This window comes from Bufo bufo, chromosome 4 (genome assembly GCF_905171765.1).
Source record: "Bufo bufo chromosome 4, aBufBuf1.1, whole genome shotgun sequence".
Lineage (NCBI taxonomy): Eukaryota > Metazoa > Chordata > Amphibia > Anura > Bufonidae > Bufo > Bufo bufo.
Window position 1 is genome coordinate 339,616,013 of NC_053392.1, and position 14,714 is coordinate 339,630,726.

The following is a 14,714-nucleotide window of genomic DNA, read 5'->3' on the forward strand; positions in this document are numbered from 1 at the left end:
ATGCACTTCTATAGCCTAAGTTTCCCTGGATGAATGCATCCTTGCAGCTCTGTGGGTAGTATGTTGGTGGCAGCTTTAATCTAGGGCTACATGCCGACTGCAGATGAGAGACACATAGCACTGCCAAATTCACAGTGTTGCCTACCCGTAAGGTGCCTTTAACCCCTTAAGGACCGGGCTCATTTTCACCTTAAGGACCAGGCCATTTTTTGCAAATCTGACCAGTGTCACTTTAAGTGCTCATAACTTTAAAACGCTTTGACTTATCCAGGCCATTCTGAGATTGTTTTTTCGTCACATATTGTACTTCATGACACTGGTAAACAAGTCAAAAAAATTATTTTTTTTGCACAAAAAAATACCTAATTTACCAAAAATTTGAAAAAAATTAGCAAATTTCAAAGTTTCAGTTTCTCTACTTCTGTAATACATAGTAATACCCCAAAAAATTGTGATGACATTACATTCCCCATATGTCTACTTCATGTTTGAATTGTTTTGGGAATGATATTTTATTTTTTGGGGATATTATAAGGCTTAGAAGTTTAGAAGCAAATCTTGAAATTTTTCAGAAATTTACAAAAACTCAATTTTTAGCGACCAGTTCAGGTCTGAAGTCACTTTGCGAGGCTTACATAATAGAAACCACCCAAAAATGACCCCATCTAAGAAACTACACCCCTCAAGGTATTCAAAACTGATTTTGCATACATTGTTAACCCTTTAGGTGTTGCACAAGAGTTATTGGCAAATGGGGAGGAAATTTGAGAATTTCATATTTTTGTCAAATTTTTCATTTTAACCCATTTTTTCCACTAACAAAGCAAGGGTTAACAGCCAAACAAGATTGTATCTTTATTGCCCTGACTCTGCCGTTTACAGAAACACCCAATATGTGGCCGTAAACTACTGTACGGCCACACAGCGGGGCGTAGAGTGAAAGGTGCGCCGTTTGGTTTTTGGAAGGCTGATTTTTATGGACTGGTTTTTTGACACCATGTCCCATTTGAAGCCCCCTGATGCACCCCTAGAGGAGAAACTCCCTAAAAGTGACCCCATCTAAGAAACTACACCCCTCAAGGTATTCAAAACTGATTTTACATACGTCGTTAACCCTTTAGGTGTTGCACAAGAGTTATTGGCAAATGGGGATGAAATTTGAGAATTTAATTTTTTTGCCTAATTTTCAATTTTAACCCATTTTTTCTACTAACAAAGCAAGGGTTAACAGCCAAACAAGATTGTATCTTTATTGCCCTGACTCTGCCGTTTACAGAAACACCCCATATGTGGCCGTAAACTACTGTACGGGCACACAGTAGGGCGTAGAGTGAAAGGTGCGCGGTTTGGTTTTTGGAAGCCAGATTTTGCTGGACTGGTTTTTTGACACCATGTCCCATTTGAAGCCCCCCTGATGCACCCCTAGATTAGAAATTCCATAAAAGTGACCCCATCTAAGAAACTACACCCCTCAAGCTATTCAAAACTGATTTTACAAACTTTGTTAACCCTTTAGGTGTTGCACAAGATTTAATGGAAAATAGAGACACAATTTCAAAATTTCACATTTTTGGCAGATTTTCCATTTTAATATTTTTTTTCCAGTTACAAAGCAAGGGTTAACAGCCAAATAAAACTCAATATTTATGGCCCTTATTCTGTAGTTTACAGAAACACCCCATATGTGGTCGTAAACTGCTGTACGGGCACACGGCAGGGCGCAGAAGGAAAGGAATTCCATACGGTTTTTGGAAGGCAGGTTTTGCTGGACTGTTTTTTTTGACACCATGTCCCATTTGAAGCCCCCCTGATGCACCCCTAGAGTAGAAACTCCAAAAAAGTGACTCCATTTTAGAAACTACGGGATAGGGTGGCAGTTTTGTTGGTACTAGTTTAGGGTACATATGATTTTTGGTTGCTCTATATTACACTTTTTGTGCAGCAAGGTAACAAGAAATAGCTTTTTTGCCACGTTTTTTTTTTTTTTGTTATTTACAACATTCATCTGACAGGTTTTATCATGTGGTAATTTTATAGAGCAGGTTGTCACGGACGCGGCGATACCTAATATGTATACAATTTTTTTTATTTATGTAAGTTTTATACAATAACTTCATTTTTAAAACCAAAAAAATGTTTTAGTGTCTCCATAGTCTAAGAGCCATAGTTTTTTCAGTTTTTGGGCGATTATCTTGAGTAGGGTCTCATTTTTTGTGGGAGGAGATGACGGTTTGATTGGCACTATTTTGGGGTGCATATGACTTTTTGATCGCTCGCTATTACACTTTTTGTGACGTAAGATGGCAAAAAATGGCTTTTTTTACACCGTTTTTGTTTTTATTTTTTTACGGTGGTCACCTGAGGGGTTAGGTCATGTGATATTTTTATAGAGCCGGTCGATACGGACGCGGCGATACCTAATATGTATACTTTTTATTTTATTTATGTAAGTTTTACACAATGATTTCATTTTTGAAACAAAAAAAATCATGTTTTAGTGTTTCCATAGTCTAAGAGCCATAGTTTTTTCAGTTTTTGGGTGATTATCTTGAGTAGGGTATGATTTTTTGCGGGATGAGATGAAGGTTTGATTGGTACTATTTTGGCGTACATGCAACTTTTTTGATCACTTTTATTACCTTTTTTGGGAAGTAAGGTGGGCAAAATTTCAATTTTCTCATAGTTTTTATTTTTTTATTTTTATGGCGTTCACCGTGCGGGGAAAGTAACATGACCGTTTTATAGATCAGGTCGTTACGGACGCGGCGATACCTAATATGTGTAGTTTATTTTATTTTTTTAATTTTTATTCAGTGATAAATGTTTTTTTTTTTATCTTAACTTTTTTCACTTTTTTTTACATTTTTGTGACCCAGACCCACTTGGTTCTTGAAGATCCAGTGGGTCTGATGTCTGTATAATACAGTGCAGTACAATATATATTGTTCTGTACTGTATTTTCCTTACACTGAACAGATCTATGCTTTTAGCACAGATCTGTTCAGCACCATGGACAGCAGGACGCCTGAGCAGGCGTCCTGTTGCCATGGGAACCTTCCCCGTCTGCTCAGAACTTCGCAGACGGGGAAGGGTAAGCACGGGGCTGAGGGGGGCTCTCTGGGGGCTCTCTCCCTCTCCATCGGGGGGCTGCAAAGGCACAGCAGCCCCCCGATGGAGAGGGAGGGAGCTCCCTGACCGATGACAGTTAACTTTTTCCATACAGCGGTCCGTACGGACCGCGGTATGGAAAGGGTTAAACGGCTGACATCTTCACAGATGTCAGCCGTTTATACCAGGGTGCCAGCAATGTGCTGGCACCCTGGTATAACCACTAGAAGCCAACGATCGTTCATGGGGAGGCGGGCGGGGGATCGCGATCCCGCCTGCCGCAACGCCCCCACCGCCTGCGACACCCCCCCCCCCCGCACCACCCTCCGGCATAAAATCGTGCAGGGGAAGGGGGAAGGGGGGTGAAAAATATTTATTTTAGCCACTCTAAAGTTTCTGATCCCCGCGGTCAGGGAAACTGCAAAAAGCGCAGCAAACCGCAGGTCTGAATTGACCTGCGGTTTGCTGCGATCGCCGATACGGGGGGGTCAAATGACCCCCCCTGCATTGTTACGGGATGCCGGCTGAATGATTTCAGCCGAAATCCCGTTCCAATTAACCCCTGGGGCGCCGGAATACAGATCTTAAGTCAGGACGTACCGGTACGTCCTGGGTCCTTAAGGACTCGGGAAATAGGGCGTACCGGTACGTCCTGGGTCCTTAAGGGGTTAAACCTACAATAGCTACAAGACGAACATCGATCTCTCCAGACCGCCCCATAGACTTACATGCTTGGTTGAGCATGTATGTGTCTTCAACACGGAGAGGGGAGTAGGCTGTTGTCACTCAACACATCCGATCCTTCTCACCTCTGTCATCATCTGTCAGGGGAGAATCGGAGCTCTCCATGCACATTAGATTGTCAACCGAGTTTTGCTGACAGTAGTCTAAAGAGTAGGGGGGGCCTTTACCTTTAAAATGTGAGCCTTGTTTTAATGTGTAAAAATTTTTTTTAGTAGTCTTTCTGATTTATTGGAAAGTAAAGATGGCCATGCACATAAGAAGTAGGTTGATGGTTAAACAACCGTTGAACAAACAACTGTCTGGTGAATGATTGTTGCATATTATAGTCCGCACTGTCCATTCCTTCAAACTGGCCAAACCTGTTCAATGACACTGGGTGAAGGACCTGTCAGTGTGGAATGCTCTCTCATGGAACAATAGATTGTGTATGCGCCATATACAGACAAATACTAGTGTAAATAGGATGACATTTCCAAACGATAACAGTGTGTCATCAGTTGGCTAGTTATTGTTTTTTGCTACATTTCACCCATCAAATGATTGTTGTTACTGAAATATTCAGTTTCAATAAACTTTAGACTAATGTGTATGGTCACCTTAAAGGGAATCTGTCATCAAATACTTCTAAATGAAACTAGCTGACATGGAAGATGTGTACTTGTCAGTTGAATGTAATGCTGTTGGTCCCACCTGGATACATGCCTGCAATGTGGAGAAACCAGCTTTTTAATCATATGCAAATTAGATCCTTGGTGCCACTAGGGCGTTACTGTTGCACCCTGAGGCTCTGCTCATTTTTTTTCTAGTCCACGACCCCTCTGCTTTAACGGACAGGGCCAGGCAATAAAGTCGCACTCGCGCCTAATCCTGAAGTTTCGTGGCAGTGCGTTTGGTGCATGCGCAGTATATGGCTAAGGCTACTTTCACACTGGTGTTTTGGCTTTCAGTTTGTGAGATCCATTCAGGGCTCTCACAAGCGGTCCAAAACGGATCAGTTTTGCCCTAATGCATTGTGAATGGAAAAGGATCCGCTCAGAATGCATCAGTTTGCCTCCGTTCGGTCTCCATTCCGCTTTGGAGGCGGACACCAAAACACTGCTCGCAGCGTTTTGGTGTCCTTCTGACGAAACTGAGAAAACTGATCCGTCCTCCATCGACTTTCAATGGTGTTCAAGACCGATCCGTCTTGGCTATGTTAAAGATAATACAAACGGATCCGTTCTGAACGGATGCAGACGGTTATATTATCTGAACGGATCCGTCTGTGCAGATCCATGACAGATCCGCACCAAACGCGAGTGTGAAAGTAGCCTAAGGCTACTTTCACACTTACAGCAGCAGGGTCCGGAAGGCCGTTCTGGCAAGGGAACAGCCTCCCGGATTCGTGCTAACGTTAGCCCACCGTGCCGCCGGAAGTCCGCTCTGGCCCCATTCACTATAATGGGGGCATGCCGGAGGTCCGGCAAACATGCCAAGAGGCGGCCGGACAGAAACTACAGCACACTGCATTTTTTGTCCGGCCGCCTCTAGCCTAAGATTGCCGCATTAGATTCAGCTGACAAACACTTATATCAGCTGGTTTTATTTAGAGGTATGTGGTGATAGATTCCCTTTAAGAAACTGCCCTAGAAGTTGTACAAATTCCAAATATAGGTGGAACATAGAAAAGGTACATATCATGCAAGTAATATGCAGCCCAAGGAAGCAAAAATAAACAAACATTCATCTTGGTAAAGTATTTTCTTCTGCGACATGCTCACCTTGGTTTTACTGGAGCATCAGAAGGATTGCTGAAGAATGGTTCTTGATAAATAGTTTCCATCAGATCATGATCCATTAAAGTTGCCATAATTTCTTCCCGGCTAGGTGGAGACATTAGAGGTTTTAAAATGTGCACAGGCCGAGGTGTGGCAGTGCCATTCTTAGACTGAGATGGAGAACTCATGGATCTTGGAGAACTGTCAGGGGTGGGTGTCAATCCACCACTATGTCTTGAAATGTATAGTTCTAAATCTCCATCCACAAAGTCAATTTCAGGGGAGGAAGCAAGTCCAGTAAAAGATGAACTGGAAACAGACTTGAGAGCTGCGTCCTTCGTTTCATTACTTGTATCTGTATGAATCCATTCAGATTGTGCTGCAGTAAAGGAGGCATTTCTAAAAAGTTCTTGGCTACCCAGTCTACATTTATTATTCTCTACATTTTCTAAATGGTGGGTAAAAACTCCATCCTCTAAGGGTGGATGATGAACACTTTGAGTGAGTAATCCATTTTTAAGTTGGTTAACAAGAGGGCTTTGCTTATTGTTAATGGAAGATTTTTCAAACAAGTCCGGGCTAAGGGAACTAGGTCTCAAAAGCACTTTATGGTCTGAAGCACTGCGGACTTTCGAATGTTCTGTTTGTTGGCTCTCCTGTTTTAGATTTTCTGTAGCAAAAGCAGGGAAGGGATCACTCAGAAATTTCTGCGGTAAATTCTGATCAGCTGGAATAAATTGGCTCCCAGTATATAAACTACAAAGTCCAGCTTGCCCTACAGCATTGATATCAAAATTGTAGTTATGCTCAGGAGATAGACTATCTTCAAGTGAATAGCAGCTTTCAAAGTCAGAGCCAGCAAAAATTGCAGAACTTCCATCAGACGTTGAACTTTTGATAGAGCGATCAGCCGGATGTTTAACTGGCACAGTTTTCAAAGTCTTGGCTGCTTTTGGCTTTGTGTTACGAGGAGCCCTTGGTTTTTTGTTGGGTGTTGCACATTGTGATTTTTTATTAGTACACTTTGGTTCTGAATGAGAAGACCGACTGCTTTTGAGTTTAGGACTGGTCTCTTCTGATGCAGTTGCAGTCTCTTTCTCTTGCTTTTTGTGAAGCAATTCCTTCAGGACAGCAATTCCACACTGTGCATCCAGGATACCTTGTGACGCATTTGTTTTTATAGCGTTCTGAAGCGTTTTTGTGCAAGAAAATATATCAGGCAAGCAGTTTTGATTAAAATTATGAGGGATAAATTGTGTTCCATCAAACAATTCACCTTTTTGATCCCAAGTTGCCAATTTTATAGGGTTTCTTAAAGAAGTTACCAAAGAACTTCGAGGTAACTGGCTTTCTGAGGAACAATCACTTTGTTTATTCTGATCTTGCTTGTTCTGATCTTGGTTACTAGTTACCTGTTGCTGACTGCTCATTGTGCATGGTAAAAGTTTTGACTGCAACTTCTCAAAAAGCATAGCATCAGGTACACTTTGGGAGTCCCGTAATTTTACAACAGATGCTAAAAGCCTTTTCTGTACTTCTGTGGGATCCTCCTCTTGAGTAAAAGGAGTGCACTTTAAGGTAAACTGTGCATTCTGTATTACCTGAGAGGGGCGAGTAATGGAACCTAGGATCTTTTGAGTTGCATTTGATTCCTTTGTCTGAAACACATTTGGGATTGGTGCTTTTGCATTATTTATCTTGAATGACTCCATGCCTTGACTTAATGGCGGAGGTGATGATGAAACAGTCTCATTTTGAGTAATGGTATTGTTCTGAGAGCTAACAGAAGCAGTTGTATTAATGAAAGATTGTGTGTTTTCCTGAAAGTCTTCCTGCATGCTGGAGGATGTAAGCTGTGTAGAGTGTACATGTCCAGTAGAAAATCCAGACAAAGTTAAGTCTGCTGAATGAGTATCAGATATTTGTTTTGTGGTTTCATCTACTTGGGTACCGGACTGATCTTGGACCAATGGTTCGGACCCTGCTGTTTTATTTGCTTTTGTATCTCTGCCTTTAATTTTCGTATGTTTCCTTGGTGCCTTTTCACTTCTTTTCTGCCTAGGCTTCCCCTTCCGTCTTTTACTGTCTTTGACCAACTCAGTCTGATTAATTTTGTTTCCTTGCTTGTTTACAGTGGGAGAACTTAAAGGACTCTTTTTCCTTGTTTTGTTTGTCTGAGCTCTTCGTTGCCTTTTTTTGGTACAAACACCTTCTTTCGTTCCTGCAATAAAGGAATAAGTTTTAAAGAGAGGAGTCTCTTCAACAGGACTTCTCTTCAGCACTTCAGCTTGTGGATCTGTTGGTGACCAGCAACGTGGAGGAGACATATGTATTGGGCTTGGACTTCTTTCAGTAAGAAAGCCTAATTTTGACATAACATCCTTGTAGTCTGTATCACAATCTTCTGTTTCAATATTATACGATGGCATTGGAGATGTAAGAAAAGCACAAGCTTTTCTTCTACGTGGAGGTAGGGGTCGATTAAGGATGTCACCTTCCCTCTTTGGGACCTTCCCAGGCTTTTTCTTAGCAGATTTCGGTTTTGTTTTCCTCTTATCTTTCTTCTTTGGTACTACAGGGAGTAGTGGGTATTTGGTTGCAGGGGAGTCTGGCACTTTGGGCCAGAAATCTTTTAACGGTGCCATTTTATTATACAGATCAAGTTTTTCATCTGTTAATGTTACAAGAGCTTCACTAGAATCTAACTTTTCAATTTTTACCTGCATATTTTTTCGGCCTTTAAACCTGTTAATAATGATATACTTAATAATTACTGGTGGTAACTTATTCGATATCTTCCTACGCTTGCGTGCCTTTTGAGGATTACCTGTATATTCATTGGCTTCAACAGACTGAGGTAGATTAACTTTTGAATTGCTTGTGCCCAGGCTTGCCTCCCCATCTTCGCTTTCAAAATTGACTTTCCTTTTTGCCCTTAAAGTATATTTATTTCCATAAAGTGCTGACGATGAAGGGTTCGAATCTACACTGCCCTCTTGAAATTGACATTCAAAGCTATTCATTTCACAAGTGTTTGCTTGAAATGCGCCATCTTCCATCATGACTGCAATGTCACAGGATGGTACCCTGTCAACATCAGGTGGACTTTTGCTACATGCATTACCAGGAGCATAGCTGCTGTCTTTTACCAGTTTGACTTCATTTAAATCGACAGAGCCCTCAGCCTCAGAAGACTCCATACTGCCTTGTTTCATTGACTGCTGCTGGTCTTGATTAAGATCACTTTTTGTTTCATGTATTTTATCTTCTAGACGGTCTACTTCTCCTCCAACACTTAACGGCTCTTTACTTGCAGAGCCTTTTATCTTTTTAAGGAGCTTTAATCTAGATGGTTTCTTAGGCTTCTGAATTTTACAAGACATTGTTGTAGCTTTTTGTGGCCGGTTCAAACAGTTTGAAAGAACAACACTGGGGAAAAACTTGTAATTGTTCACCTGCTGGTTAACACCGGTCAATTCTGCTTTGTGTTCCTGAAATTCTTCATATGGTACCTTTATTTTATTAAGGCGTCCTTCATTAATATCACCATCCACAGTCCTATCAAAATTTTCAGTTAAGGCTGCATGAGCAAAGCTGTTTGGTGGGACATTACATTTATCGCTTGTGTCGGCAGTTTTTTTAACTTTGTTATTACTCAGTTCTGTGAAATTTCGGTGAGCTCTGTCCAAAGTACCTTCACTACCATGCCAGTTCAAATGTAAAAAGGAAGCAGCATCCTTTTCTTTTCTAATGCTGGTGAATTTCCTGCACTGTAGATGTCTATTTACTGAGGAAATCCCATCCTCATAGACATTCTTCTCACTTGCTGGAATAGAAACAATGTCATTCATTCCTACTTCTTTATGTAGGATCTCTGAATGACCAGAATTGTTAAAAGGTGCTGGATATTTTATACTGTAAGTGCTATCATTTGTGAAAGTGTGGATGGAAAGTTCAGTTCCCTTTTCCACAGGTGACTGGGAGAGCTCTTCGATTAAGCCCTCTTTTTTTAACACATGAGGAGATGAAAGGGCACTTGTGTGCTGACACTGGAATGCGGTTTTAGCAGAAGACTGTGGCTCCAGCGAAGCAGCATCTTTGTGAAAGATGGAGGTTTTTATTGACAGTTTACTTTTTGCAATGATAGAGGAGTGGGTTAGTGTACTTTCATTATTCATGGCATTATCTAAGAGAGAAATGAATAAATTTTAACTTTTTACTAAGTCAAAATACATCAAACTGGTACTTATGTACTTACAGCACTACTTGCTCGGTAGGTTGGAATTACAACACAATCTCGTTTGCTTGTATGGTAGGGGGCCATATTGTTGATATAGAGTATCCAGCATCAACAATATTTTGTAATATGGGGGGGGGGTAAGGTAAAACTGCTCAGTAAATACCTGCATTATACAATTTAAGATAAACATTCAGAATACAAAAAAAGGTTCTATTTACCGCTGTTTTCATCAGCTGTGCCATCTAACTGAGGTATAGAAAAATCTGCTAGAAACATCTTATTACAACTCCACTCCATTTCATTGTCTGTGGAGTCCTCCTCTTCTGACGAGCTTTCATTACTGTTCTTACCAAAGCTAAAACAAACAAAAAAAAAAAAAAAAGCAATTTTCATTTCAGTGACAAAAAAAACCTACTATAGCTTTATTTTAACATGGTCTCCATTCACTTCTATGGGAGTTGTGAAAAGAGCTGAGTGAGCATGCTCTGCTATTTCCCGAATTACCATAGAAGTGAATGTGCAAGCATGGCCCTTTAACCTCTATGGGAGTTCTGGAAATAGCCGATTCGGTGCCTGGCTATTTTTGGCACTCCCAGTGAAATGACTGGAGGGTGGCAGTGTTTGCGCGGTGCACAGTCATTCACTTTGGGAGCCCTGCTCTACAGATAGGTACTGGTCCCACCTCTGGGGCCTGCACCTATCTGACATTAGTGGCACATCCTAGCAATATGCCACCAATCTGTGAGATGGCCCAAACCCTTTAAGCGGAACCGGTCAAACTTTTTGCTGCCCTCACTGATGTAACAACAGGCAAGTGGATTTCATCATTCTGCCACCTAACATGAAATGGTTAACGAGAACTTGCTGTATAATAATTGCAGCCAGTGCAGGTAAAGAGTCACAAGCTGCCTGGGAAGAGTCATGGCTATTCATGAACGCCTGTTCCTCCTGCTTCTAATCAGAAAACTATCAATCATAAGCAGGTAGGTGGGGAGAACTCATGAATAAGCCAGACTATTCTCAGGCAGTTGTGACTCTTCTCTGGTTAAGCTGGGATGAATATACAGCACATTTTTAGCATCTACCTAATATTAGCTCATGAATGAATGCTGAAATTAGCATGTCTGTTTCTACATTAAGCTGCCCCTAGTGTGGGCAGTAAAAAGTTGATGACCGGTTTCCTTTAAGAAATATACCAGTCAAAATGAATCATGCACTTCAGAAATTCATGAAATGGCACACTAACCTTTAAACGTAAGATATTACAAAAATCCTTCTGTCTTCTAACCTGTGGAAGGAAGCAAGATACCTTCAGCAGCACTTACACCTCTGAAGTGCTCATATGACCACAAGGACTGGGTGTGGGATCTTCTGCTGAGGTCTTGATCGGATGTGCTCCTGATTCTTTCTGTTCAGCTAAACGGGAAAACTCAGAAGCACATCCAGTTGGGATCTCAGCGGAAGAGCCCGCGGCCAGTCCATGTGGTCATGCAAGAGCAGTAGACATGGTGGAATCAGCGGCACAACAGAGAGGTCATTACTGTTAAAGAGATCTTGCTTCCTTCCACAGGTTAGAAGACAAAATAAATATTGTAAAAGCCTAGAGAACCCCTTTAATTTGCACTCTTCAAAAGGTTCGTGCTGAAAGTACTACCCAAATTTGATGTAAACGCAGTCTAAAAATCAATACAAAATAAAACATAAAACAAACTAGTTATCAGCCTAACAAGCAACTTTCCAAGGTACAGTAATTGCATTCTGTTGGTATATTTCTCACCTAAGGGTCAAGTATAGAAAAGCAACAGGCAAAACGGTTATTCAATTCACAAAGCTGTGGTCCAAAAAAATCTCAAAAATGTTCTTAAGACAGTATTTACCTCTAACTAATCACAGGCATGCCCGTAGTGCCTTTTTTTGATACATGTCGCTGTCTCCTTCGCTCTATAGCAAGAATGACGTTGACACAGCAGAGTACACTCTGCTGTCCTGGAGCCCTTTCTCCATCCTACCTCTGTGGTGGCGTGCTTCTTACAGTACTTCAAGCAGAGCTCTGTACACTAATCTCCTCTGGCCATGCTGTAATAGATAGTTTCTGTCATCGGTACAAAAAAAATTCTACTTTTTTTCTCCACTATGCTTTATGTCTTTCAAGAAAAATAGGAAAAGAAAAACCGGTGGAATTATGTAAATGTCATAAGAAATTACCATTGAAAAAACCTGTTTAACTAAGGGGCAGCTGAGGGACTGACAAATGTCTAAATCATTTTTACTGTATTGTATAATTGCTTTCTGATCCAAGAATAAAACTACTGGGAAATAAAATCTATAATCTCATGTACAGATATATTCAGAGGCCAATGAAGAATAAAGAAATTCTAGATGGATACATACTTTCTTTTACCGTCATGTTCTTCCAGGTTGCTGTCCCATCTCTGGGACATTAACATGCTAAGCTCCATCTCCTCTTTCTCCACTTGTGGTTCATTCTCCTCATCGTCACTATTCAACATGGTATTGCACTTTGCAGACAAACTATGCTGTGATAACCGCCTGGACAGATCCACTTGATAGCCATCATCTTCTAGACCAGCTAGCAATTTTATCATGGCTTGATCTTGACTGTTGTTCACTAAGCAAAGGAAAAGAAAACACTCATGTTCTATTAAAGGAGCTGCCCCACAAACATACTCATATTTACATTAATACTATAATGATAAATCTTGCGTGCCAATTATTAAACATAATCTTTTAGAAGGAACCTAAATGTGCCTTGCCTGGGTAGTCATGCATGTGCAGTTTGCTATTCCTAATTTTAATTATGGGGAAGGGAAGAGAATTTGAAAGTTAAAGTAGGCAGTACACACAGAGGCTTCATGGAGGTAGTGGTGCAGATGGTGACACAAGAAGTTACAAAAAGCAGAGAAAGGTACATTTTTGTATTAGATCAATATACACAAATATATTGAATATTTACAAACACAAAAAATAATGCACCCCGATAGAAATGCTGGACTGCAGTGGTGTCATGAATAAAAAATCTGGAATGCTACGGACTGGAACCATGTTGTCTTTACTGATGAATACAACAGCTCAGCGTTACGTGCAGGACATCATGCAGCCACGTGTTGCCTCTCATGGTAGGGCTTCCAACTGGTATTTTTCTGCCGGATAATGCTCATCCACTCACAGCAAGGATTTCCTAGAAAATACTCTGCCAGATTGCAACACTTCCTGCCTGGTCGCCAGATTTATCACCAATCAGCCATTTATGGGACCAGCTGGGACACCAGCTTCAGTAACCTATAAGTGTGCAGGGTCTACAGGCCCAGCTGCAACATCTGTGGTCAAATGTGCCTAAGGATACCATACAGAACCTGTATGCCTCCATGTCCAACCGTATCTCATCTTGTATCCAGGCTAGAGGCGACCTAACAGGGTACTAGAGCCTCCTTTCAGTTGTACAGTTTTCCCAATCATCATTTCGCTCCAATATTGTAATCGCTTACATACACTGCCTGGCAAAAAAAATAAAAAGTCACCACCTGGATTTAAATAAGCAAATAGGTAAGCCTCCCAGATGGTCAGGTCTAGGTTCAGCAACATTATGTGCCTAAAGAATGAGGTCAGCTGACTACCTGAATATACTCAATGACCAGGTAATTCCATCAAAGGATTTTTTCTTCCCTGATGGCACAGGCATATGTCAAGATGAAATGTCAGGATTCATCAAGCTCAAATTGTGAAAGAGTGGTTCAGGAATAAAGAGACATAATTTTCACACACGGATTGGCCACCACAGAGTCCGGAGTCCAGAGACGTAGGGCTGGAGAAGCTACTCTCTCACCATCAGCAGTCTTCACCCTCGGTCCGTTCCAGCAGGGTTGCCCCTTCAGCTACTGGCACAGTAGTGGCAGGACGCTGGAAGAGGGACTTGGTGTGCGGGCGACCCTTGCGCTGGCGGGATGCAGGGGAGCTAGGCTGCCCTGGTCCACCTTGCCTTCTGTGGGAGAGGCAGCAGTGCGGGTGACCGGCACCGGCGCAGCTCGACCCCGGGAGAAACAGAGAGGTCTATTGCTAAAAAAGTAAAAATCAAAAATTAAACAACAAGGAGAAAACAGCCCTGCAGAGCAGGGAGCGTCTTGCCTCCTTGGACACTAAGCAAAAACTGGCAGTTTCTCTCTCCAGGCTGAGGGTATAGCGGCTGGAGGAGGGGCTTAACAGTTTTCACTTAGTGTCACGCCTCCTAGGGAGCTGAGCTATACCCAAGGTCTCCTGTGTCCCCCCAAGGAAAATGGGCAAGAAATTAATGCAACACTGGACAGAAAAAAATTGTTGTGACATTGCAGAGGCTTTTGGAAACAATGCCAAAACAAATGTGTGCTGTAATCAAAGATAAAGGCGTTCCAACGAAATATTAGATTGTGTGATCTTTTTCTGGCCAGGCAATGTATATCATCATTACATTCACATATAGAAAGTTTCATTTGATTTCAACAACTTCTTGGTGCATTATTTTCTTTTTGTCAATGAGTGAATGAGATTGTGATGGATTTTTTAGATATATTTGTAAATATTTGAAAATACAATACACATAAATAAGACTAAGACAGACCTAACAGAGTTTACTAGTCCCCACAAAAATTACAAAAAGAAGCTAGAATTCTGCATCACATGACTCCCCTCAGCTAGTCAACAGAAAATGATCACGTGACATACACTCCATGGGGGAGATTTTTCATGAGGGGATTTTGTGGTTGTGGAAATTTGCACCAAATCTAGCAAAAGTCACAAAATGTTTAATAGATTTTTCTACCTCTAAGGCCTATTGCACACTACCGTATGGCTTTTTCAGTGTTTTGCGGTCC

General features: G+C 41.4%; 1 protein-coding gene across 1 annotated transcript in view; it reads right to left on the minus strand.

Moving 5' to 3' along the window:
• The window catches only part of REV3L (REV3 like, DNA directed polymerase zeta catalytic subunit), a 209,996-nt gene that overhangs the window by 51,657 nt on the left and 143,625 nt on the right, over window positions 1–14,714 (minus strand). Inside the window, exons 11-13 of the mRNA XM_040428881.1 lie at window positions 12,241–12,478; window positions 10,068–10,204; window positions 5,613–9,795 (exon numbers count right to left, since the gene is read on the minus strand). Of these exons, the coding sequence (XP_040284815.1) occupies window positions 5,613–9,795; window positions 10,068–10,204; window positions 12,241–12,478 (4,558 nt within the window). The remainder of the gene's footprint in view (window positions 1–5,612; window positions 9,796–10,067; window positions 10,205–12,240; window positions 12,479–14,714) is intronic.